The following is a 26,271-nucleotide window of genomic DNA, read 5'->3' on the forward strand; positions in this document are numbered from 1 at the left end:
TGTGCTTGTATATTGTCTTTATTAAAATGTACATCATGTCCAAAAAAAAAACAGCCCTTGGACAGAAAATGATTTTATGGAACTATCTCCGTTGCACATGCGGCGATTTCATCTAAAATCCTCCAAAGCGGGGCCGTCACTGGGCTGACGTGTTCATCTATCCATTCTTGAGCTGTTGAATCTGGATAAAGATGACACATCTCCTCTCTTACAACATCCGCCTTCTGTTGCAACAGAGCCAAATACCTTTAGGAGTCAAAATCAAACACGATTAGTGATCGGAACACATTTCAAAAGTGTCTTTGGTGTAACGTGACACGTTTGCTCACATGGATGCTTGACTCTGAATCTGCCCGGTGATGAAAGGGTTTGCCATCCTTCTTGATCTGTGGTAGGGACTGAACCAGCCGCGTACGTATCTGGGGTTACATACAGACTTCAGTTGTCTCTTGATTCAAGTAAAGATTTGTTAAATTACGACATTGATGGTTTCTAGAAAAGCACACAGGAAAAGAAAATGTTAAGTTGATAAGAGTCCTTGTGCATGGCGGCTTCCTTTTGACTGGGAAGACTTTTAAACCGGATTTGGTGGCGACGTACCTACGATTCAAAAAGTTAAACCGTGTAAAGAGAAAAATATTTCACAAAGAATCGGGTGGGAGATTGAATACCGCCTTGCAGTCTTTTTGACGTTAACACTTTGAAGGCACAGAAAGTCTCGGACTTCAGAACTGCGAGGCAGACGTGTCAATCGCTCGGCTACTGCGCCGCCCACGTCCCTTCCCAATCAACTCACATGTTTTTTTCGAAAGACCTTATATCCTCATTGCATAGAATCGAATCCAGTTCCACAATCGACTCCGCTAGTCTCCTTCCCGGGAACAGGGTGGCATTATCCAATGCACTAAAAACACAACATGAGACCAAAAGTGAAATCGCAATCAACATAAATGCATTTGATTAAAACAAAAGTTTAAGGCCTCACCTTCCCATGGACTCTACCTCCACGGAGGAGACACCCAACATTTCAGACACTTTGTTTTTAGCCTCGGGACTAAACTGGCCATGGATGAGTGTTTGGAGACATGCCGCGAGTGACGGAAGACCCACAGGCAAGAGCTCACACAACACCGAGAAGTGGTCATACCTAAATTTCAGAAAACATGAGTGCATTTTTGTGCTGTGAGGTCCTATTGCCATAAATGTCATGTGTGTCTCACCTTTGCCAGCCTGTGATGGCAATACCCCTAATGTTTAAGCCGGGGGACACAGATCCAACCACTTTTAACCATTGCAAATGGTTATCGACATGTCTCTGTGTGCTGGGTACGTTGGTGTAAACACTGGTGGAACCTTTGAAGGAACTGGCTGCCCACATGTCTTGCATACCGGCACTGTAGTACTTCTCCAGTAACGATACTACTCAAGAAAATTGTAAATCCGTCATTGAGAAAGAAACATCATGTTCTGAAGGACTAAAAAATAGTCACAATAGCAATATTGTTGGGATCTAAAATAGCAAGATTACAATTCATACCCGTTTTGTCCACATCCAGATTTGGGGTGTAATCCCACAGCATTGGTTGGACTAGTCCGACAATACCACTAGCTGTGTCGAGGATAGCAAAAAAAAAAACAGATTGAGATGTGTGAAACATTCATTTTTTTTCTACTTTAAGATTTGATACAATAAATATATACTGGAGGTGATTTTTTTTTCTTCTCTCAAGTAGTGAGATGGAAAAATCATGCACTGTAAACATATTTAATAATATTCCGGCATTACGATTTTTTTTTTTTAAGTAAAAGAATGTCAACATGCAGGTGCACATTCCTACTAACCTTTCAACGTGTCCTGACTGATACCCCTCATCATATCATCCCACATGATGATGCTCATATGAGGCCATTCTTTCTTGATGTATTTTACAACGGATGCAACGTGATTTAAGAAAAGTTGTTCCACGGTGCGTCCAGATGAAGCCAACCACAGTTTTGACAGCTCCCCCTCACCCAACATGTATACCTTAAATTAAAGGTATGACCATGAGATCATTGCCAAAAACGAAGAACAAATGATGTGTTGTTTACATTACCTCGTCCGCACCGATATGTAGTGCGTTTAGACCTGGATGCAGCTCCACCACCTGCCTCAGCATCTCCATCACAAGCTTAAATCCTTCTTCCTTATGGGGATTGAGGGTGCCCACGCAATTTGATACTTCTCTCAGGCTCCACATGGGCCGATGCTTCAACACAAACTACCGCATGGAGAAAAACATGGACTCTGAAGCAAATGATGTACAATCCGTATTACAACAATACAATGTCAGCCATACCTCCAAATGGCCAAAGGTCTGCACAAGTGGTATGACCTCCATGCCCTTAGATTTTGCAACTTTCTGTATGGCTAATATCTGATCACGGCTAAAAAGACAGCGAGTCACCCACAGTAATACTAAGGAAAAATTCAAGTAAAATACATTCAGATCAAAACATTTGCTTCATCCGGTCGAACCTGTATGCGGGTTGTGATGTGGCCTGCAGTAGCTTCAGCTCTCCCTCATATGGAAACATATCCTCATATTCCACGAGCAGGCCATCGGCACCCACCCGAGAGAAGCATTCTATCAACTGCAGGATGTGATGAAAGGGCAAATCTAATAACGGTGTTACACAGAGCACATTATCGCATGGGGTATATTAAGGAACCTTACCTGGTAAATGTATTCTACTTTTGGAGGGGCACCTTTCAAATCCAAGTGAATAACTTTCTTCCCGTTCGGCCATGGTGGATTATTCATGCTGATTCGTGCAGCGATGTTGGTACTCCTGTATCTATTTGAAAACAACAACAACAACTGAAGGTTTGGTGTTTTTTCGCGTTTGTGAATGATCACTTACCAGAGCGATTACTAAAGTATGCTAGTCTGGACAAATCACCTTGAAGATCCGTAGTACTCACGTAAGCAGGGATAAGTATGTCAAGTTTTACTGTTAGACACAGCATATCTGATAAAGAACTATAAACTGTATTGAGTTGCAACATATCCGCATGAATCTGTGACGTCCATTTCATCCGGGCCACGCGTTGTCCAATGAAACAGTCGCTTTCTCTTTATTCTGGCCAATCATGATGTCGAACACGTGCTAACCCGGAAATAAATTTAAAATAAAGATTTGGTTGCTCGTGGCGCGGTCTGTTGTGTGTAATATAGTTTAGCAGACAACGACTATAAGCGTGCATGACTGCGTTTTGAGAAAGCTGCACGGCAGGCGAGGGTTTTAATGGCGCCGGTACGACAGCGAAATGCGAAAGGCTTGAATTCAACAGAGATCGGGAGGAAAATCAAAAGGTGAGCCAGTCAACTGATTTCGGCTTGAGTAAACGTTGAAAGAGACTTCTTTCCAGACGAAGTCTCAAACATAAACACATAGTTGAATGATGACCTCGTAATGCCCAGTGTAACATTTTCTTTTATTTAAAAAAAAGTCAATTACGCACAAGAGACGTTTTAACACACCTTGTCATGCTGACCGATGAACGATACACGGCTCTGATATTTTAAAACTTATTCTTGTTGCTTTTTTTAGGTAGCAAATACAGTATTAAAATCTAAAATGTTGTTTTCCCCCCCTCATAAAATGCCTCGTTCGACTACTTAAAAGAGTACAATGTAACCATTTTACAATAAATACAAAATATGACGGTATTTTGTATCAACATTGATACAAAATATCACACACAAAAGGTGAATTCCGAATTGGACATTAAATGTTTAAAGTTTAAAAACCGTTACTTCAATGGCTTTTATGTCTGATTTCTGATTCCCCCCTTCATCAGGGGTAATGCACTGCGGCAGGGCACAGCCTGGTGGACTTCCAGAGGGTTAACCACTTTGTTGCTGGTTATCCTATGTATGTGTGGGTCAGCTACTTGGCTATATGTCACTTTGGATCGTGACATAACAGAAACATTGGTCAGCCAGCGTGAAAACGTGTCTCCCGAGCCCAGAGTCTACTTCATTCAGTGCTCAGAAGATTATGAGAACTACAAACGCTACCCAGGTGAGGCTTTCGCTTTGACACCACTGGAGCACTGTGAGCCAGGACTGGAATGGAATGAAGTTAAACTGATTACGACTCTGAAATTTGGATTGCCATTTGTAAAAATATGTGGTTGTCCAATGCCTTACCCATCCACACACAAACCAAATAACACAACAGACAGTGACGTGTCGCTGCAAACACGAATCGAATAGCCATTTGCCAAGATGATATGTGCCAAAATGGCCTGTGTTTTCTGACAACAGCCTAAGAATAAAATAAAACAAGATTATTTTGCGAATGCTGTTGAATCATTTGTCCGCTAGAGGGCAGCAGCTTTCTTAAAGTGACAACCATTGACTTTCCACGCAGTACTGATGTCGCCCGACCTTGGTTCGATGGTCTATGCCCGAAGTGTGATTAACAAGTGTTAAAAAAAAAAAAAAAAAGCCACCAACTGTCTTTCACACTCTGTCTAATTTTGCAGCTGTTTCACTTGGACACCTGCTCTGGTGTTGTCATTGACTTACCAGGAGATGTCTTCTCACCTTGGCTTCGCCCCGTTCCAAAATCAACCTTGAATAACTGGAACACAAAACTCCCACTTGTCCCTCCTCCGCCTCCCTCATGTTCAGCATTGGTATTATAATTTTATGAATGACATGTTTTCCTGCACCTCATGCGTCTGCTGGCCATTCTAAGAGGAGTCAACACTCAGTGATATCAACTATGGAACTTAAGATGCCTTTTGGTGCAATATGCAGAAATATTGCGCCAATACAGTAATGTATTGCCATTTTGGCTGACGCAAACAAAAAGATAGATTTTCCCCAAAATTATCTCCCCATCACCCCCCAAAAAATATCTTGAAGGTCATCTTCACTCTACGACTCAAGAGCGTTTCAACACAAAATATTTGACTTTCTGAAGTATTTGTTGGTGCCTGCTGCACTTTTGTATCCATAGCAAGCCAAGGTTTTCTTTTCTGTCCATCAGTTTTTGTGGGAGATTTATAGCACGTCATTAAACTCCAATTATTTTCCACTTCCTCTTTGTGTTTTTCTCCTCGATCAGGATGCACCCCTCAGAAGTGCGGGCGTGCTGTCGCGGACGGCGTGGTGACCCGGGAGGAAGCTCAGGTCCTCAAGAGGTGAATACCGTCAGAGAAAACAATCTGTCTGACTTCTTTTTCTCAAGTTGTTTTAATTTTTCTTTCTATTTACTTTCACTTCCTTGATGGGGCAAGTGAATCACTTTTATGACTGTCTTTGACTCAGGCTGGCTGAGAGGGGTCTTCAGCTGGCTGGATCCGAGGGCGGCGTGAGTATATTGCCCAATAAAGCTCGGACAAACTTTAATTATTGCGCAGTCAACACTCTATTAATTTTTTTTTTTATGTTTCTCTCATCCCCTTGAATGATTTTCTTGGAAGAGATTTTGAAATTGCACATAACCCGCTTGCACAATACGATTTGACCCAATTATGTCCATAGAAGTTTTTCTTCGCCGTTTTCTCGACATTCAGCATTTCTGGATTATTTCCAAAGTCCACCAAAGTCCTAATGGAGTTGACATGAAGTGGTAAAGGGCAGAGGAGACCATTTTTGACTGTGCCATGCATCTGCTGAAAATTTCCAGTGCTCACTGTTGTTTGGTTTTGACTTTTCAGGCGTCTATCTTGGACCTGCACTCGGGAGCGTTGTCAATGGGGCCACAGTTTGTCAACATTTACAGGTGGGACACTCTTGCTGTCGTAAGATTCTGCTCCGAGTGGTTTTTTTTTTTTTTCCCCCTTGTATTACACTGCTGGAACGTCTTGCGTAATATGTAACATTTACCAAGGGTGCGTTTTTTTTTTCTCCATGTATTTATCAATTTTGCTCATATGCTGTTTCCTACGAGCTTTTGTCTCCAGGTCTTCAGCCATACGGTTGACACGAACCGCATGTTTCGATGTTACGTTAACAGATCCCATTAATGTGATCTCTTCCTGGACTTGTGTGTGTGTGTGTGTGTGTGTGTGTGATTCCAGATATTTTGGGGAACAGATCCAAGACGTGTTCACACAAGAGGATTTCCAACTTTACAGGTTGAAACATTTAGCCGCCATTTGAAAGAAAGCGGGCTTTTATTTGACAGCGACACTGGCTAATTTCTTCTAGTTTAATCAGTTCATCAAGTCGACATGAATAATTCCTTTGACAAAGGCGAGCACAACGAATGTCGGCAAGCAGAAAGAAACAAACTCATTGATCGTCTTACAGGTTGAATTTCCAGTGTTCACGCTGTGAGCAACATTAGAACACAGCCTCACTTCACCACTCCCCCCCCCACCTCCCACCCCCCTTTCATCCCCTTATTCACGCTGGAAAGTTGCAAACACTAATTGTAACGAGTTTGATGTATTTTTGGGGAATGTATAATCCCAGTTTAAATTACAGGAGAGGTGATAAACATATCAGACGAAGCGTTATTACTTCTCATGAAGCCTTACATGCTAAACTGTAGACACCAAGCTTTGCCCGCGCCGCCTTAACATCTGTCATCTTTATTTTCATCCTCAGAGATGTTCGCAAGCGAATCCAAACAGTTATTGCAGAGACGTTTGGGTTAGACCAAACCCTGATGTACCTCACCAAGCCCACCTTCTTCTCCAGGATCAACTCGACAATAGCCAAGACCCAACATGACGAGTACTGGCACCCGCACATTGATAAGGTATTTCGCGATCGATCATTTAGACATTCCTTATGACCCGCAAGCACACTTGCTGGAGGAGTTGCCCCCCCCCCCCACCCCCTCTGCTATCATAAAACGGACTGTGCCCTGCTATTTTTAGATTTTATGCTCTGTACCTGAATCTAATTTGTCAAATTTATTTCCCAGAACCAATACCTTTGCAATTACTTCTCAAAGCTGCGCAGGTTCACTTATTTTATGTCTAAAAAACAAAACAAAACAATAAAGCCATTGTTAATGTTGACAGTGTACCATACTGTAGAGAACATTTTTGAACCAGACAGTTCTGAATCATGTTTTAAAACGATACATTTGGAAGCAAATTGTATGTCCTGGCATCACACCTCATAATAATACTGCACGTCCGAGAAAACTGAAACACGGCGAGATGAGCGTGAATTGTGTCGCTGCTACATCTGCTGTCATGCTTTTTCTAAAAAAAAAAAAAATGGAGGCATTTCATTTTGCATTGTCCTTTAGCGTATTATCGGTGTCATATTGGTTTTGTGCAGCCAGATAAATATTTGCCATCTCATTAACTCCCGCTGGATGTCAGCGGCTGAAAGAATTGAACAGGGAATGATTTGTCTCCCTGCGCTGTGTCTCTCTGCAGGCGTTTTGTGGTAGGCTGGGGGGGAGTAGTATTGGCGCCCCCCACCCTCGTGAAAATGTTAATGGCCTTTGACATTTTCGATAGCAAATTTCCTTCCCGTCGATCCTGCGGCAATTACTGTGTCACCGCACAAATTGTATTTTGACAGAATTCAAATCTGCAATTGGTACATAGCAAGCAAAAGATAAACAGTAACACGAAACTCGATTAATCGTGCCTGTCCAGGGCTCCAGACTGTCCCTATGGTGGTATTTTGCTCCTAATCATTCAGATTGTGTAACTAATTTGTTTCCACCCCCTTTCCAGGTCACCTATGGCTCATTTGACTACACATCCCTCCTGTACCTTTCTGACTACGGCTCAGACTTCACTGGAGGACGATTTGTCTTCATGGACCAAAATGGCAATAAGACGGTGGAACCAAAGGCGGGTAAATACCACGTCTGCACGACATTATTTACTTATACAGAATTAACGGGGGGGGGGGGGGGAAGAATCCATTGCGCACCCAAACCCTAACCACTTCTTTTGAGTTTCTGGAGTCCACTTCGACCCCCTTGAAATATATCCGGTTTACTTTCATCATGAATGAATTAGTGATAAATGACTGTTTTTCACACAGTTTGGGTAACGTCGGAGTCCATTTCCAAACGAGAGCCTGCCTAGCGCCCCCTTTGAAAAAGTTTTCCAAAAACGCCACCTTGCCACGGGTATGGCCCCATCAATTGTACCAATAGCTATGAGTTAATTTCAACCCGGTCTATTTATTTCTTCTCCCCTCCTTTGTCATTTGAAAGCTTTACTGCTCATTCCCTCGGGAAGGATAATGTGTCTGAAGGTAGCTTTTTGTATCAAGCAACACTTGAGACATCAGCGCTACCCGGAGGAATAGTCTCTTTCCCGGTCCATCATTTGATCCCCTTGAAGCGGTCTTCATTGGCTATAAAACCAAACTGCGGTTCACCAGGTTTTACGTTTGAATCGCTTGATTGAGTGCATAAAGTTGAAAAGGTACCCTTCATGCTTCGAAGATTAGAAACGGGAGCCGTGTGCATCTTTGGGCAGCAGGTCAAGAGTGAAAAGCATCTATGAGTAAGGATGAATGGCGCACGCAAGTGGTGCTTGACAAACGTACATGAAAGTTTTACTCGCTCAAATTGTTATTTAAGACGGTTGCCTCTGTGGTGGAAAGTGTTACAAATTCCTCATTTTGAGTCTTACAAATGTTTCATGGTACCTCTACGTCATGAATTCTTTTCTTTTTTTTTTTTTTCTTTGCCAAAATATTTCCCGGACCTCCTCGGTTTCAGAATATGTGGCCCGAAAGTGTTCCCCCAAAAAAACCCCCCAAAAGGGATTATTTGGAGAGAACGAGACATTTTTTGAGCATGCTAAAGGAGACATTTTGTTGCTCGTTTCCAAAAATTGAAGAATGATGATGACATGACACTGTCATAGCTTTCATCAATGAGGTGAGAATACTAAAAAAGAACTAGGACACGCCGATCCCAAACCTTGCGACGCATGCTTGATGTAGAACAGAAGAGATGGTTCGTACAAACAAACAAAAAAAGACACCTGTCTCTTTAAAAATCCTCTTGCCTGCTTTTGATTTCTACGCAGAATTAAACAAACCCATTTGGAATCACACCAAAGAAGCTGTCAAATAATCCAGTGCCTTTTGTCTGACGCTTTTATTTTGAGACATCACAAAACGCCTCGCGCACATTATGCATCGGTAGCCTAGCTATTTATTTATCACCCCAACCCCCCTACCCCCCCGCCCCTAAATCACAACTTCACCTCATTGATGATGCGTCGCGGTCGACTGTCATGTTGCTTTGACTTTGCAGGAGGTTGATTCGAACGGGTGATTAGTTTCCCCCGGGATAATCATGTCTCTTTGCTATGACTAAGATTTAATCAAAACTCCAAGGCAACAATCAGGCTTGCGGGAGAAGGCAAAAGAAAAAAAAAAAAAAAAGTAAGATTAAGACTAATAATGACATGTCAGCCCCATGGGGGAAAGAAGTGCTTCGTGTTCAAGCTATCGAGTGTTGGGGGGGGCATGAGTTGGGTTTTTTTCAAGAAAGTTTCCCAAATGGAGAGGAAATTATCCGAATGACTCAGCGTCCAACTTTGGTATGTGGGAAAATTACAGAGCCCCTGATGGGACATAGAAGGAAAAAAAACAACAACTTTGCATTCCCTCGCAAAGATTACGAGATAATGATTTCAATGCCACATTTATTGGAATTACTTTGGTTCTTGGGTTCTCCAGGGTGAAACAGACCATTACTTTTGGTTGTGTGTCAAATAATGACATTCAGGCAAATTTCTGACGAAGCATGATTCCAAAACCTTGCAAACATCTACATGCTTCCAGAAATGGCATCTTAACTCATTCAGTACCAGCCAATTCTGGACCAAGTCTGAAAAGACGTTTAAAAACGTCTTTGGGAGTGAATGAGTTAATAGGCATGCGAGGGGATTGCGATGGGTCCATACATTGATTTGAAAATACTGAACAGCCACTCAGTCGCTCCTGATGCTACATCATCAGATGATCAATAAAGAATCGGAGTGAAAAGCGCTCAGAGGACCTTGAAAGTAGAAAAGCCCATTTCCCCACTTTGCTTCAATCAAATGTACACACACGGCGGCTGCTGTGTTGCGGCACGCCAGATAACAACTATAAAGATTCCAGTGTGAAAGACCCCCCGAGAAAAATATCTCTCCATAGAACATCTGGGCCACCCTCACGCTGGGCCATTTCTGTCTCAAACTGCTGGGAGGAGCGATTGCATTGATTGCTTCATGTTTGTACATCGTCTCCCGTCTGCCGAGAGACGTCAACCAAAAGGCACCAATCACGGCAAAATAGCTTATCGATTGTTTCAATCGCCCACCATGTCAATTGGACTGCTCAGAGGCCAAACGCAAAGTACGGGTCAAGTGGAATAGCTTGAAGTCACTTTTTTTTTTTTTTCTTCCTGGCAAGTGCTTAGCTCTGTAGTATTGAGGTTTTTTTTGTTTTTTTTATGAAGAAGTTAATTTTCGCATATCATTAAGTGTGAATATGCTTGCAAATGTCTCTGGTCATATATCCTGTCCTGCATCTCCCGTTAGGGATAATACCAGAGGCTGGAAACTATTCTGGCTGATTCAAGGTGAAAGGTACACCACATCCTCCATCAAAATGACTGTGAATGGGATGCCGAGGCTAAATTGATCCCACGTGAACTGATTGAAGGTCATCTTTGTGAACCACTACACTTCCAATGGCCCCGAACTAATATCCTTACCCAAATATTGTGGGACACTGAAGCAGCAAAGCCATTGAAGCCAAGCTAAGCCATTAAAAATTAAAAACCTCCGTGAATTAATTTCTTCTTGCTGAGTCAACTCTCAACGCTTAAGTGCAGGCACACCTGATATCTGGGATGGGAACGTGTGATTTGAATGGATAGATTGTTATCTCTAAAACACTGTATGGGGTCCTAATTTCATTCTGGGCGCCAAAAAAAAAAAGAATTGTTTCTTTCGTTTGAATTCAAGGCACATCCGACCGAGAGAGCTGTGCGTTGGATTTGGGCTTCGCGTGCAGATCACGCAATTATTCCGGATTTTCTATAGAGTGTGCTGAAAGACTTTGGAACGTGACATTCCAATAAATGAAGTTTGGACAGAGTGTTGATATGTCCCCCCCCCCCCCCTTGGCAATTGCTCGCCATTGTCAGCACTAATCTTCGGAGCGGAATACGCTGTATCTGCCAATTGTTTGAGCGAGCAGCGTGACAGCGGAAGTCGCACATATTTTTTTTCCCACAGAGATTATTCTATTGTGGTGCTCTTTGCAGCTAATTGAGCCTCCTTTTCATCAGCATTAAACTAATTGGCTCTCAGCGCACATTAGGCAAAATCGATATTTTTGTCACTGATTTTACACGACGCTTTCATTCATTTCGGAGAAAGTTATCTTCACTACGAATAGAATTAGGAAAATATTAATAAGCCCGTACCTCGGAGTGTGTGTGCAAACAAGACAAGGACTCCAATAACTGCAATTGCCACAAACGGGTTTATTAGTTCAGATTCACCCAAAAAAGTTGCAATTCAAATCAAGCGGATGTTGTTTTAAATCTCCAAGTCATTCGTCGCTGCACACAGCAGACAACTGCAACACTGGAGGATTTTCCTTGTCGGGGGGGGGGGGGGGAATTAGATTCACAGATAAATGGCAATAGGTCATTGACACGTTCGCTCAAGCAAAGACGTCTCCCATAAAGGATGCAAACCTGACCATTCTCACCAAAATAAAATAAAAAAACAGGTAGCCACAGCAAATGAATAGCCAGCCAAGTTTACTTTTTTTTTTTTTTTTTTTTAGCTGTTTGTTGCTGCCTTTTGTGTAGCTCCAGTGAAAATATGCATGGCCTTCTTTGGAACAATAGTTACAAGGGTTGCACAGGAAATTCAGGCATATTCCTGGATTTTTTATTTTTTTTTCCCCCCCGCCGAAGTCAAGTTCAAGGATTTTTACAAATATATATTTTTAATGATAAATAATAATGAATTGGATGAAAAAGTCAAAATGAAGTCATGCCAGATTTGTGCAGACTGACGAGTCGACTTCAGAATCATTCAAATGTGTTTTATCCAATCTACCTTTGTCATACATTGTGATTCATGACTGATTTTTTTTTTTTTTTTTTTTTTTTTTTTTTTTTGGTGTGTGTTAAAAGCGTCAATCTCATCTGTTTCCATCCACTTTTGATATCACTCGCCATTGTAGTTGTGAACCCGAGATTGGTCATAATTCAAACGGCGGCGTAAAAACCAACACATTTTTACACTGCCATCCACACCCATGGGCAGTTTGAAAGTCTTCAAAAAGGCTCACATTCATATTTCAGGGATTCATTACAGATGGGATTCATGTTTCCCTTGTGAAACTTGCGGAGGAAACTGTCACTTTAACCGAATGGCCTAAGGCATCTCGAAAGCCCTCAAGGCCCGTTTCCTACAGCACACTCATGATCAAGCTGCACAGATGGTGGAGATTGTAGCCTCTGTTTCGATTTTGAATATGGTTACGAATATCCCCGCTGCATCCATTAAAAAAAAAAATAATAATAATAAAGCTATTAACTTTCCATCCTAAACTGTCAAATTTAAAAATATTTTTACCCCATTGTATTTTTTTTCTTTCTCTCTCCCCTCCCACCCGCCCATCATTCTCCTTGCCCCAGGTCGAGTGTCTTATTTTTCCTCCGGCTCTGAGAACCTCCACCGTGTGGAGAAGGTGACTTGGGGTACCCGATATGCCATCACGGTGTCCTTTACGTGCGACCCGACACAAGCCATCGCCGACCCTGCTTTCCCTTGAGGCAGCCATGGGCGATGGGGTGGGGGTTGGGGGGTGGGGGGGCATCACGGTCATCCGTCTCAGTCAAGCCCTGGAGAATGCAAGCGGTGTGGAGGTAAAAGGGTGAAGAAGGATGAGAGGAAAGAAGGATGAATTTGTTGCAGGGTTCCTTTGATCTTATTGTACAGTCTGTCTTGTTAACAGGCTTTTTGAGTGTGCCACTGCAAAAAAAAAAAAAAAAATCCATTTCCACCATTTCTACGGAGGTATTTAAATTGCTTTCATTGGACATTTTTTTGTTTTTTAAAAAAAAATCCAATTCAGATTCGTTCAGGGTGTTTTGATTCTGCACACGTTTCCATATCAGTCCTTGATCAGTCGAGGTAGACTTCATCAAGATGCCAATCAATTGCCTCGCTATCAACAGTGTGTGTGTGAGAGACAATGTGTGATTTTAATATTTAATGAAGAGCTGACAAGCAGCTACAACAAGCAACATGGGAAAACAGTACTCAGGAGAGGAGCTCCTCTTGGCCAGGAGCGCTTACGCTTTCTAGCCACGTTCCTGTCTATCATAGGTCCCTTATTGGCTCAGCTCCTGCATTAAAGCTCATTGAACTGCATCCGCACCTCGCCCTGGGATCAGTCGACGGATTTACGGGCCGAATCACGATTCGCGCTACTATGTATATTAAAATTGTAACTGTCGGATAAGCACTTGCCGCGGCATATTTAAAAATGTGACGGACGAAGTGTTTTCCGATGCAGATTGTATCCAACGCCGGAAAAGTGAAGATGCCACTGAGCAAAGTCAAGTGTTTTTGTTCAAGCCAAACTTAACTGTTTATTTTTTTTTAAATTACTTTTTTTTTTAATTCCATGTAATTGTTTGGATTGTAATGTTTTCCTTTTGTTTTTGCTGCAAGACATCAATGGGTTTTAAAATATTTTTACATTTTTTTTGTGGGGGGGGTTGTCTTTGTTAATCAACCATGATAGTTGGCATTCATTCATTTTTGCACACTATGAAATAAAGGTGATTAAATTTTGAGTTATGGAAATAAGGACTGCACATTTTCTTTCTCATGTCTATTCCTTTGGAATAGTGAATGGCTCTCTTGTCCCTGTGATTTATTCCTTTTAACTCATTCAGTACCAGCCAATTCTAGACCAAGTCTGAAAAGACGTTTAAAAACGTCTTTGGGAGTGAATGAGTTAAAAAGTGTTCCCTGTACGGCATCTCCTCCCTAAAGAATTCCACGACGTTGCTTTAATTGGTATGCCGTGAGTGCTTATCTGTGCACTTGAAGATCCTTGAAGATTCACATTTTTAAGCGGCACATCTTTTAAGATTCAGTGTGTGTCTCTCACCCCAAGATGTTTTATTTTGTGAACCGATTCTGACTGGCAAAACAGCTTTTGCTGTGATATGAAATTGCAACGTGATACTCCTTCCAAAGTGTGAAGCGACACAATAGTCGCGAAGAAAAGGATGTTTTTTTTTTGTTTCCACCTCTATGCTCCTTCATTGTACACAAAGCACTCAAGGATAGGTTGCAATGAATTAATTCATGAGTTTGTGGCACTTGACGTGCGCGCACTCGAAAAAAGTTCAAGTGTAACCGGGACGTTGGCTTTTGAAAATGTCATTTATCTAATATTCGTATACAAGACATGAAAGGGTCAAGCAGATACATTGTTGCCTTGGTAACTTCCAACATCCAATTGTGTGCAAATAATCAGCAAATGCCGCTCGAACTTTTTTTTTTTCCCCATCAACAGACCCTCGCAGAAAAGCCCAAAGCCATATTACCGAGTTCATTAGGTGCGACCGTCCATTTTGCGATCAAATTTGATGGGAAAATTAGTCGAGTACACACCTCTCTGCCCAGGCATTTCCTCTATTTCAATCTTATTCAAATTGAAATAGTGGCCTCATGTGCTCCTGTTTTTTCATTTAGATTCATTTCATGAGAAATTAAGGAACACGTTTTTTAAATTAAATAGCCGCAATAATAGCTACTTCCTGTTTCTATGCATGACCAGCAAATATGCTGGCGTGCAACATTCACAGGTCTAAAGTGAAGTGATAAGATTCCTCTTGAATTTATGGAAATAACGAACCCACAAAATACTTCACCGTACCTCGCATGATGCGCTGCCCCCCCCCCCCAAAAAACGGTTCAAATTCTGGCTTTTTTCCCCGAGGTGTAAAATTTGAAGTTCGATGACTCCCGCGCGAAAACTGTCTGTTTTGTGTCCTAGCATTGTGGCGCCCGAAAGAACAGATGTATTTTTGAGCCGATAACACGTTAATGAAGTCAACAAGGTTCTTTCATTAAAAATCAGATCAGCCCTCCATAAAACATGAGGCGCGTTGGAGCATTAGTTGATCTTTCAAAAAGAACATCTCAAATAGGTACGGGTTATTCGCTGCCGAAATAGGATGTTACATCAGCATAGCGCAGGGGTGGGCAAACTTTTTGGCTCGGGGGCCGCATTGACTTTTAAAATTTGACAGAAGGGCCAGGTCAGCACGAGCTATGGTACATTAAAAAAAAAATGCATTTGTTGACAGTCCATATCAAACATCAACAGAACAAAAGCATGAAAGTACGGTATTAATATACTTTTTTTAAATGACAAAAGTGTTGTTGATGACCTATTTTAGCCTGTGCATCGCTGCAGATGGGTTGTGATCAGACCAGTAGAAGTAGAGCGATACAGAGGTACTAGGTGGTCGAAAAGATTGCCCCGCCCCCCCGTGTTCTGCAACTTCAAGTCAATGCGCCCCCTGGCGGTGAAATACCTGTCATTACAAGTCCAATTGAAATGAATGCAATCATTCACATCGAACCTTAATTGTGGACCAACCTTTGGCGGGCCGGATTAAAAAGACCAACGGGCCGGATTCGGCCCACGGGCCGTAGTTTGCCCACCCCTGGCATAGTGCCATGAAAGAACAAAAAAAGGGCTCAGAAAGGACAACAAAGCATTTTTGAACCCTAACAAAGTGTTGTTCTTGTTTGTTGATCACTGAGGTATAAATAGAATAGTTGCGGAAAAAAAAGTGTGTACGTTTCTTGAGCATATTTCCCCACAGACCAATGACGATTCGATTGTTTTAGTGTTGTCGGCCTCAATATTTGGTAATATGATCATAATTGAACGTCACATTGAAACTCTGTCTTCTGACCTACTAAATCTTTAGGTTGCTTATTCAAAAATGGATGCTGCCATCTTGCTTGCCTGTAGGTGTGGGCTGCTAAAATATTCCACAGCAATATTGTGTGTGTGGACCCGAATTTAGGGGGTTGTCACCTACCTCTTTGCGCTTCCTGAAAAGCCTCCACTTCATTTCCAAGCGGCCCCCGCCCCCCTCCACATCACTTGAACGTTCCCATGACGAGCGTCTCAGACGTGAACTCGAACTGGTTGCTGGAGGACGCGGCCTTGCCGCACGAATACAAGCTGGGTGGCCGCCGCTTAAACGATGACGTGTACCTGTAGAAGCTCCTGTTTTTGTTGTTGATGATGTTAATCGTGAAACAACAACAACAGGGTGAGACGGGGAAAAAAACAACAACTTTGTGAATGAAGGTGTCCGGGAATGACGTGCACACAAAACCACAGATCATTTCAGAATGTATTCGTTGCTTCTTGAACAACAATACAGAATACGGACTGCGGGCACCCGCAGCGGCTCCTCTTGTTGTGTGTCGTCTGTTTAAGAGGGAGGACATTTCATCTGTGCTGTATGTTACACATGCAGCACATTTGACAATAAAAGTCGTACTTGACTTGATATATAATGAATCATCAATATTTCAGAGAAAAAAATAATTCACTGGTACTTTTTCAAATTTGACACAAACTGTGGAAAAGGACGACATTTTAAAAATATATATTTTCAGGAGAAAGTTATTCTTTTCCAATTTATTTCTAATTTACCAATTTCATTAACGGTAACAAAGTTGGTCTGACAACCGTAACTGCACGTGGGGGGGGGGGGGGGGGGGTCGGGGGGGCTGGAATGGATTCATGGAATGTCATTTCAATGACTAGTAAACACGTCCGCCTCACAGTGCAGAGGGTCCGGGGTTCAACTCCAGGCTTACTGTGTGGAGTTAGCATGTTCTCCCCATGCCTGCGTGGGTTTTCTCCGGGTACTCCGGTTTCCTCTCACATTCCAAAAACATGCACGGTAGGTTAATTGGATACTCTTATATTGTCTCAAGGTGTTTTGAGTGTAAAAGGCTGGTTGTCTGCGATTGCCCTGCAATTGGCCGGCAACAACGACAGCCTGCATAAGCTCCAGCGCACCCGCAATCCGGGTAAGGATAAGCGCTTTGGATAATGGATGGATGAACGGATCGGCCGATATGGAATTCGAATGAATGAGTCTTGCCGTACGTACTTGTGTCTGTTCTTCAGGTACTCCCTGTAGTTCTTGGTGAGGAGCGTGTAGAGGAACGGGTTAATGCAGCTGTTGCTGTAGGTGAGACTGGCCACCAGGTAGTTGATGCAGGTGTGCGTCCTGGAGGCCAGGCTCAGCGGCTTGCTGTGGTACAACGGCAGCAGCTGCCAGATCCAAAAGGGCAGGAAACACGCCCAGAACACCAAGACGATCGTGAAGATCATGAGGAGAACCTTTTGTTTCGGCGAGCGCTTCCCGCTTTTGCTGATGACCGAGTTGCGCTGGGACTCTAAGTAGGTGCGCGCGAGCTTGACATACAGGTAACCGATAATGAGACCCGGTGCCATGATGCTGGTACCGAACAGAACCGTCACGTAGATTTTGTAGGCGAGGGGCGCCCATGTGGGCGCGCACATCCTCTTCACGCTCCCGTCCGGTGATTTGACGCTGGTCTGGGCCACCATGACCATCATGGGTACGGTGAGGAGCGAGGAGAGGAGCCACACGCCCCACGCCAAAGCCTTGCGATAACTCTTGGAGCGGCGCGCCGTGTCCAGCGGTTTAGTGACGGCCAGGTAGCGCTCGGAGCACATGACGGTGAGGGTGAAGATGCTGGCGTGCATGGTGAGGAGGTCGAGGCTGAGCAGGACGCGGCAGCCCACGTCGCCGAAGTACCAGTCCTTCAAAAAGTAGGTGGACACCACGAACGGGATCGTGGACAGGTAGAGCAAGTCCGCCAGAGCCAGGTTGATGATGGAGATGTACATGGACGTTGCGAAGCGGATGGAGTGACACATCACCACTAACGTGTAGACGTTGCCGGACACCCCGACAACGTACACGACGGACAGGAGGGTCCCAAAAGTAGAGGTGATGACGAGTTCCTCGTCGGCTGTCGGCGGAGCTGAATTGAAAATAGACTTATTAGTCATCCTCTCGTTTTTCTCCACCCACCCTACTTTGAATTTCCTTTTCATAAATAAACGCTCCCTTCCCGCGCGCCTCGCTCTCGATCGCAGAAGTTTTGGGAAGGGGGGGGGGGGGGTGCTCCCGTTGATACAGACTGTGTCGGCGATCAGCCCTGCGAGATCGCGAGCAGCTTTGGCACACTGCAGTTTTGCTCTCGACGTCATCGCCGTAACAATCTCCACTCGTCGGCCACAACATTAGGTACACGTGCACAATCAAATGGGATCCTGGATCAAACCATTTAACCTTGAGAGGTTCGACTCAAAATAAAAGTGAATTTCAAAATCATTTAAATTTTTGTACATATCATCGATATCATTCTATATTTTTCCACAACAAATGTAATTTGAAATCCATGTTCACAGAAAAATAATATTTCATCGTAGGTGCAACTAGTGTTCAATTCAGAATAAGAAGGTTAAAAATACACTTGTAATTGGGGATGAGTACCTTTCTTTTCCTGCAGTGCATGTTGCGTGAAAAAAAAAATCTGACATACAAGCTAAATGTAGCAGGTAAGAACAAATGCCGTTCATTTTTGTCTTTCTTTGTCCATACGCAATCTGTAGTTATTATCTAGTTCAGGCAAAAAATAAAATCTTGATGAGTAAACATTTTATAGCGTGGTAAGGTTAAAGCGCACCGTGACGGTGCATTCAAGTATGTGTCGGAATTTAGAATCTTAACACTAAAATGTCAAAGTTGCGTGCTCGCAGTGTTTGTCGTCCCTTTAAATGCAAAGCAAAATATGCATCTATGGTGTTTACATGATTAAAAGATCATCAATTCTATGTTTGGCTTGTGAGAAATGGTAAGGTAAAATAACGACTTTTTTTGTGGGACGTAAACGCATCATCATTTGGAGCACCACAAGGCATGACCCCGGGCGGCGTACATGTCTGTCCCAATGGAAGACAAACATTTCTCCTCTGTTTTATCAGAGGTTTATGTCGCCTTACGTGACGAAAGTCGAGAGAACGAATCGTGGTCTTGATGAAACTGAGGGGGACGCACCCCCACCACCCCACCCCTGTGCAACTGGTGAGTTTGAAATCCAACCCCCCTGAAATTGTTTGTTTTGTGCTATTTGTTGCAATTGCAGCTTGACGAACTCATAAGAGGGAAAAACAGCACCACTACTATAACATTACATAGGAGTCACACTCATCTATGCAAAGGAAAGGCTCAGTCTTTGAGGAACAATTAAGACAATACTGAAGACGACAGGACAGGGTTAATGAGCCAGGCACGGTTTGTGGTCAAACCCCTGTTAAAAATAAGTCAGTAAACAACATTGAAAGTGCATCTTTTTTTTTTTTTTAAATCCCCAAATAAAGTTTAGATGTTTGAAGTTGCTCATGGTATTTCTAGCTTGCCAGCAGACACCGTCTTGCCCCAAGTTCCAGCTGAAGATAAACTGCACTAAACAACAACATCATGCTTCACTGTAGTTTTGGTGTTTGCGCCCTCCAAAAATATGACCAAAAAGTTTAGCCGTGGTTTCATCGGTCCTGTTTTCCCTCACGTGCATTCTGGACATTTCAAGTGTTGTTTTTGCAAAATGCAGCCGTTCTCGGTTGTCTTTGGTGTTAAGATCATTTTCATCTTCATTTGGATGATTTTGAGCCACATAACACATCTTCCCACTGGTCTGCTGTAAATTTAGGACACTATGGTTGTAAAAATGCAACATTTGCAAACACATGCCGCAGCTCAGCAACATTTTTTTTTTTTATCCATTCATCATTGTTAATCATTTTCTGCCAGGCATCAATAATTAATTTTCCTGCATTGTACACGAGTGCATAAACAACTCATTTCAAGTTGATCATGTATTGCTTTAACTGTTTTTAAAAAAAAATCATGTTTTTTGTGTATTTAAAGATTTAGGGTGATACCAAAAGAAAGCTAAGGAGATATTTTTACAGATTTCGGCTACATGCAATCTTCTGATAATGCCGACCTGCATCCGCTTCATCTTTCTTATATGGCCAGCATACTGAGTTTTCAGCATTCTATGCTCAATAATATGCGTAAATATTTGCGATCTCTTCGTCCTAGAGGCAGATATTTATATTTATACTTTTTTTTTTTTTTTTGCTCTGAAAATAATTTATTAGGCTCTTTAATCAATTTCTAAAGTGAAAGCAGAAAAAAAAAAGCTCATCTTGGGAGTGTGTTTCATTTTAAGCACTTCTGCCCCCCCCCCCCCCCCCTCCCGGGATAATGGTAACTTTGACATTGTATTTAAATCATACTGCACGGTCTTTTAATAATTTGGTGCTATTCAAGTGCGAAACGTTGTCACTTGGAAATGTGACATTAATACAGAAATATTGCATACCTCCTGCCTTCTATACAATAGGGAGTAGAGTTCAAATGATGGTGTTATATTATTTTTATGGAGATGGCCGGATACATGGACCAGTCGATCTTTTATCCAGAAAGCCTGCCAAAGTCTCCGATAAATTTAAGCAAGTGGTGCACAGAGCGTGCAGGTCTAGACAATGTCAATAAAATATCACACGCATAAACGTTTGCTTTAAAAATCACGATTGTGTCTAATTCCTGGACGTCTGTCTTTTAATGTCTGTAATCTTTAGTCACAGTGTTGAAAAACTAAAATTGTATCCACCAACTTAACAAGCATAGGCATGCGCCTTTCTGGAACATTTTCAAACATCAGACCTCTAAGTTGGTGTTTTGAACTTAAATTTGATGACATTGATGGCGGAAAAGGCTGACTCACACGGATATTTTATGGTCCTGGAATAATGATTCCGCCACTGCGGTCAGAGCTCTTTAATGATCTGTGAAGGGCGTGATGTGCTGTACGGAGACACGTACTTGTTCCCGCTGAAGTTCTGGGAGACTTTGCTATGAATTTTTGGTGAAATGGTGCGAGAGAGCCGCACGGTCTACATGGTTGTGGTCAACGCAGGAGATCGGCATGCGCAAAATGACCTTGTGGTTTATGCAAAGTTGCTCAGGGTGATCTCAGATCAGCGCTATGAAGTGGGCACTTGGAGACCACCTTCCTCCTCGTTCGTAGGTGTCCGTGTATCCAGAATTTGAATTAACAATGAGGTGCACTTTTTTTTTTTTTTTTTTTTTAAATATACATGATTTTAAAATATACATTTGCAACCAAGCTCAATTGTGACAACTGACTCATTTAATTTAAAGCTTATCATAAATTGCACTGGCAATTCCGATACTGTACAGCGTTTCCGACTGCATGATGGTCCTCACTTGGGGGAATTACTTTGACAGTGACTTTTTTATATTTTAAGACTTGTCGCCTTTCATTTGACGAGACAATTAGTTTTCCCCCCGTAGTGATGACAGGAAAAAAAAAATCTCAGATAATACTCCCTCTGTAATTTTCCCTGCTTTTGAAAATTATAATGAGTTCAACAAAATCTTGATCTGTCTGCAGTTCATACTTGCACATATGAATATGACGAATAGTAAATGGAGAGTTTAATAAAGCAGGGGACCACTTTTTGCCGATACATTCATTCCAACTATATTTAGTGAAATAGCTTTAACAAATAACTATGTATGTAGAGCAGGGGTGTCAAACTCATTTGTGGGCCACATACGGCCTCGGTAGATATCAAGTGGGCCGGACCATTAAAATGATCCCATACTCTGCTATAAATAACCAAAATATCATGTATTTCCTTTGTTGGCAAAAGCTTGTCACTTGTCAGGACATACAAGTTCAGCCGCCTTCATCATGCATCGTTTAACAAAGTCACCGTCGGAATACGGCTTTGATGCTAATGCTATTTCGCTAGCAATTAAGTAGCTGGCTTTTACTGCTGTGTTGGGACAGACTGAGACTGCTGTTGTCTTCTTTGATCAAAACAATGTTGTCTTCTACTCTGACTCAAAACAGTGTTCCCCTAGAGGCTGATCCATGAATTGCAGCTTATTAAAAATATTCATTCCATGTCTTTTAAGTATTTTTTCACTTTTAAATTATCCTGTGGGCCTGATCGAACCTCCTTGGGGGCCGGTTCCGGCCCGCTGGCTTTATGTTTGACACTGCTGATGTAGCGTACCCTGAATTTCATATCAACACAACCTCGGGCTGAACACGCTCAAGACTGTAGAGATGATCGTGGACTTCAGGAAACATTCTTCTCCACAGTTGCCCCTCACACTATCCAACTGCCCTGTGTCAACCGTCGAGACCTTCAAGTTCCTGGGAATCACAGTCTCCCAGGACATGAAGTGGGAAGTCAACACCATCTCCATCCTGAAAAGGGCCCGGCAGAGGATGTACTTCCTGAGGCTGCTGAGGAAGCATGGCCTGCCACAGGAGGTGCTACGACAGTTCTACACGGCAGTCATCGAATCAATCCTGTGTTCTTCCATCACGGTTTGGTTTGGGGCCGCCACAAAAAAGGACAAAATCCGACTTCAACGGACAGTTAGGACGGCGGAAAAAATCGTTGGCACCGCCCTACCCACTCTTGAGGACTTGCACACTGCAAGAATCAAGACAAGGGCACGGAAAATCCTCCTGGATCCCCCGCACCCTGCCCACCACCTTTTCCAGCTACTCCCCTCAGGCAGACGCTACAGATCCATGCGCACCAAATCCAGTAGACACTTAAACAGCTTCTTCCCTCTAGCCATTAACTCCTTAAACAGTCACTGACGTAGTCACTCTTCTTGTACTACAAATACTGCTACTGGTTACTCTAAAATGGTTCAATGATTTGTTGTTTACGATGATACTAATGCAGCGTGTTATACCGGAGACAAATTCCTTGTGTGTTCTACATACTTGGCCAATAAAGATGATTCTGATTCTGATTCTGATTGTTTTAGTTACAATACTTGACTAAGCAATAAAACCTCTACAATACATGAATCACATCGCTTGGGAGTAAAGCCTGTAAGACCGTAATTCACTTCAACATTACATCTGAAATCTCCTTTTGATAATTCTGCCTATATTTGTAAAAAGTTCATACGATTTGCAGTCTGAATATTTTTTTTTTTTTAAAAACAGTAGACAGACTTGGACCTGTGCGAAGATCAACTAGAACTGCAGGCAGTAAACCGAACAAAACATTGTGACCGTGAAAATTTTAACAGAGAAAAATGTGTTTTATTCGGGTCGAATGCATTGAATAAAAACGAAATGCTCCCAAAGGGAGGAAAAACAAACATTTTGTTTGGAAAGATGAGAAAATGCAAACTCCAGACCTCATTAGCTGAGATATCAACATGGGACTTCTCGACGACGAGGCAGACATGATACGACTCGCAGACATAGATTTAGACCGATTTGAGAGCAAAGTGTCGCGTCAATCAAAACATGACAGCACCAGTGTTAGAAAGCACTGCGATTGGCTGGCAAACCAGTTCAGGGTGTAACCCCGCTTACTGCCTGAAGACAGCCGGGATAGGCCCCAGCACACCCCGCGACCCTAATGAGGACAAATGATATAGTCAGGAATGGACGGACGGACGGATGGATGGATGGATAGAAATAACCCAAATTCCCAACGGCGGCCGTGATGCAACAACACAATTAATTGCAGTGCCGACTTAGAGGCGCGCAGCGCGGCCGTCACATCGACGGGCTTGACCGACTTGTGTAATTATGGGGAAGGGTAGCAAAAATATTTTTGACGAATGACAGCAGCCAATTATGGAAATATATTTCGCTGTCGTTGGTTAGAGGGCACAAATGACCTTGCTGCAGCCTCATGTTGAAAGTACTGGTTCGCGACTTCGAGTGATATTGATCTTTTCAAACAATAGTGGCCTTCCACTATCATATACAGTATATTCTTATCGAAGACTGTTTTCTCGCTGTCATTCTTCTGGAAGGTGAAGACAAAAACGATTGTGTTCTTTCCTGCAATTCTATCGGAACCTTTTAAATATTGCATTTGTATTGTATGAGTTTACAAGGCAAAGGCTCTCGCTCACAAGTGGGTCTTCATGAGAGCGAGCGATACAGAAAATGGATGGCTGAAACGTTGAGGTCTCACTTGTGCAGTTTAGAGTCCCAAGTCTCGGTTGAAAGGAGCCGGCGATTCATTTTGACACAAATAGTATAAATGTTATTGTCACGGTAACTTGAGAAGTTATTACCACTGAGGGCGATGGGAATACATGGATCAATAGAGCAATAACTCTGTGTCAGCCCGCTTTATATCGCAGGAAAGAACCTCTGCGTTTTTTTTTTTATGAGTTTTCTCATTTACAGGAAAGTAATAGTTTGCCTTGGTGTGCTATTTCAATCTCTGTTATTTTAGGGACTGAACGCCAAGCTTTCCTCGCAGCAGATTGCGCCCATATCAACAGTTGGAAAACGGTCGGAGATATTTCTTGTGTGTTCAACAGTAAAGGAATGATGAATGGGTGTTGTTGTTTTTTTAACCAACAGATCGCAATGAAAACATGATGTCATCGCTATCATAGTGTCCAGGAACCAAAAATCGGTGGAGTAAAAATGACTCATCCAAGTTACATTATCCTTTAACAGAAGCATTAGTAAGGCTAAAAATATTCAACCATTAGCATCATCATTAGCATCATCATTCTGTCTGACGTGATTGGTCTTAATTGATGTGTTTACCTATGGTGGACTCCGCGCGTACCAATTTGACAAGTGCAGAGGTGGGCATTTCGTATGCCCGTTTTATTGACGAATGACAAATGGCGACGAGCCCCACAAAAAAAAATAAAAAAAAATAGACTGACTTTTTGGCGTTAAAAATAGCGGCAAGCAGCCACCAGTGTGCTCCCGCTGTAATTAACCGTTCAATAGATTGGCAAAATCGCGTGTGTGTCTGTTTGTGTCTGTCTGTGTATATATAAAGTTCTTTGATTAGCCAACGTATGATGTTGGTGCAAATTCGTCAAAATTTTCAGGGCCGCTGTTCTGCATGTTTTATATGTCACCCTACCGATCATTTTCATCAGATTTGTTGAAGCAGGGATACATAAAAAGCACCCAGGACAGCGGCGGTCATGTTAATGAAGGAACTCAGGCAGCTTGCAGGTGTGGAATAATTCATGCACTCTCTGGATACATTTTTTTTTTAGCTACACCAGCTCAATCTAATCTTTCATCTTGTATGTTCTAGCGGGGCACTGTTCATACTTTTCTGATTAAGAATTCTGCAAAGAGATCTTAAATACGCAGAACTAGGACTGTCGATACAGTGTTGATCCCTAAAGCATGTTTGGGATGACATTTTATTTACTTTTTATTTGTCTTCTTTATCTATCTTCCTTTGGGTTCATTCGGAAGCTGTTACCTACATGGGTTTTTTTTAGAAAACTGACAGAGAAATGGTTTCTTTTGTAATCGGAATCCAGGCTTGCAACTGCTAGAGTATCTCAGGTTTGACCCTCACGCACACACACACACACTTTACATCCACACATGGACACACACGTGCATCCGTGCACGAAGCCCATGAAATTGAACTGAAATGAAACGAAGCGCTATCTACTGGAGAGAAAACTCTTTTTTTTTTTCAACAGACACAAACCCCAGCAGTCATCTGTTGCTAAAGACACGATTTGGATTTATCTTTGCATTTAACCTTCAGTTTATTCAGTAAAATACCAAACGGCATCACTTTGAGATGATGTGGTGTCTACATCCTGTCCTGTCCTGTCCTGTCTACGTCCTGTCTTGTCCTGTCCTGTCCTGTCCTGTCCTGTCCCGTCCTGTCCTGTCTACATCCTGTCCTGTCCTGTCCTGTCCTGTCTACATCCTGTCCTGTCTTGTCCTGTCCTGTCCATTGTGTTTAAGTGAGGAAGTAGAAGTGCTCGTAATGCATCCAATCAGTCATTGAAGAAGGCGTGCAGGCAGTAACTTAATGTAATGGTGGCGCTGAAGGATTGGAGGGAGGGGAGGGGAGGGGTTGTTCTAAAATCTGACACCGAAAAACCTGCTGCGACAGGATCGAATATTGATCATCCCGACGGGATGATGAAATAACCTGTGAACTGGAAAAAAAAAAAAGCGAGACATTGAACTGACCTTGACACATTCCGTTGTTGCTTCGGAGAACTGAGAAGAAGTCAGGTTCTTTCATACTGCCCATGGCCACGCGAGACCACGACGATATA

The 26,271-nt window shown here is 42.6% G+C and overlaps 3 protein-coding genes across 3 annotated transcripts; 1 reads left to right on the forward strand and 2 right to left on the reverse strand.

The window, feature by feature from the left end:
- On the reverse strand, positions 1–3,080 carry hexd (hexosaminidase d). The gene is made up of 12 exons (XM_086137739.1): positions 2,905–3,080; positions 2,718–2,838; positions 2,519–2,634; positions 2,340–2,427; positions 2,097–2,261; positions 1,843–2,026; positions 1,538–1,609; positions 1,221–1,419; positions 986–1,147; positions 797–904; positions 330–419; positions 1–246 (listed from the first exon to the last, which is right to left on the reverse strand). Exons 2-12 carry the CDS (start codon positions 2,802–2,804, stop codon positions 75–77), a joined length of 1,443 nt encoding a protein of 480 aa, XP_085993865.1. The 5' UTR covers positions 2,805–2,838; positions 2,905–3,080; the 3' UTR covers positions 1–74.
- Positions 3,081–3,182: 102 nt separating this feature from the next.
- On the forward strand, positions 3,183–13,834 carry ogfod3 (2-oxoglutarate and iron dependent oxygenase domain containing 3). The gene is made up of 9 exons (XM_086137742.1): positions 3,183–3,356; positions 3,845–4,068; positions 5,122–5,197; positions 5,325–5,367; positions 5,717–5,781; positions 6,080–6,136; positions 6,612–6,765; positions 7,706–7,829; positions 12,652–13,834. The coding sequence occupies exons 1-9, from the start codon at positions 3,289–3,291 to the stop codon at positions 12,786–12,788; spliced, it is 948 nt and encodes a 315-aa protein (XP_085993868.1). The 5' UTR covers positions 3,183–3,288; the 3' UTR covers positions 12,789–13,834.
- Positions 13,835–16,100: 2,266 nt separating this feature from the next.
- LOC147189626 (urotensin-2 receptor) lies at positions 16,101–18,161 on the reverse strand. Its single transcript, XM_086138806.1, has 2 exons — positions 17,185–18,161; positions 16,101–16,283 (listed from the first exon to the last, which is right to left on the reverse strand). The coding sequence occupies exons 1-2, from the start codon at positions 18,159–18,161 to the stop codon at positions 16,154–16,156; spliced, it is 1,107 nt and encodes a 368-aa protein (XP_085994932.1). The 3' UTR covers positions 16,101–16,153.
- Between the last annotated feature and the right edge of the window lie 8,110 nt (positions 18,162–26,271).

This window comes from Hippocampus guttulatus, chromosome 19 (assembly GCF_054856545.1).
Source record: "Hippocampus guttulatus isolate MCC_2025c chromosome 19, RoL_Hgut_1.0, whole genome shotgun sequence".
Taxonomy (NCBI): Eukaryota; Metazoa; Chordata; class Actinopteri; order Syngnathiformes; family Syngnathidae; genus Hippocampus; species Hippocampus guttulatus.

What these genes read in the sequence shown, in the direction of transcription:
- hexd (XM_086137739.1), bottom strand. Translation starts at nt 2,804, where the DNA reads ATGAATAATCCACCATGGCCGAACGGGAAGAAAGTTATTCACTTGGAT. An exon ending in ACATCACAACCCGCATACAG is followed by an intron (nt 2,428 to 2,518) that starts GTTCGACCGGAT and finishes CTGTCTTTTTAG; the next exon opens with CCGTGATCAGATATTAGCCA. An exon ending in AGGTCTTTCGAAAAAAACAT is followed by an intron (nt 420 to 796) that starts GTGAGTTGATTG and finishes ATGTAACCCCAG; the next exon opens with ATACGTACGCGGCTGGTTCA.
- ogfod3 (XM_086137742.1), top strand. Translation starts at nt 3,289, where the DNA reads ATGGCGCCGGTACGACAGCGAAATGCGAAAGGCTTGAATTCAACAGAG. An exon ending in ATCGGGAGGAAAATCAAAAG is followed by an intron (nt 3,357 to 3,844) that starts GTGAGCCAGTCA and finishes CCCCTTCATCAG; the next exon opens with GGGTAATGCACTGCGGCAGG. An exon ending in GAACTACAAACGCTACCCAG is followed by an intron (nt 4,069 to 5,121) that starts GTGAGGCTTTCG and finishes CTCCTCGATCAG; the next exon opens with GATGCACCCCTCAGAAGTGC.
- LOC147189626 (XM_086138806.1), bottom strand. Translation starts at nt 18,161, where the DNA reads ATGAAAAGGAAATTCAAAGTAGGGTGGGTGGAGAAAAACGAGAGGATG. An exon ending in TACCTGAAGAACAGACACAA is followed by an intron (nt 16,284 to 17,184) that starts GTACGTACGGCA and finishes CAACAAAAACAG; the next exon opens with GAGCTTCTACAGGTACACGT.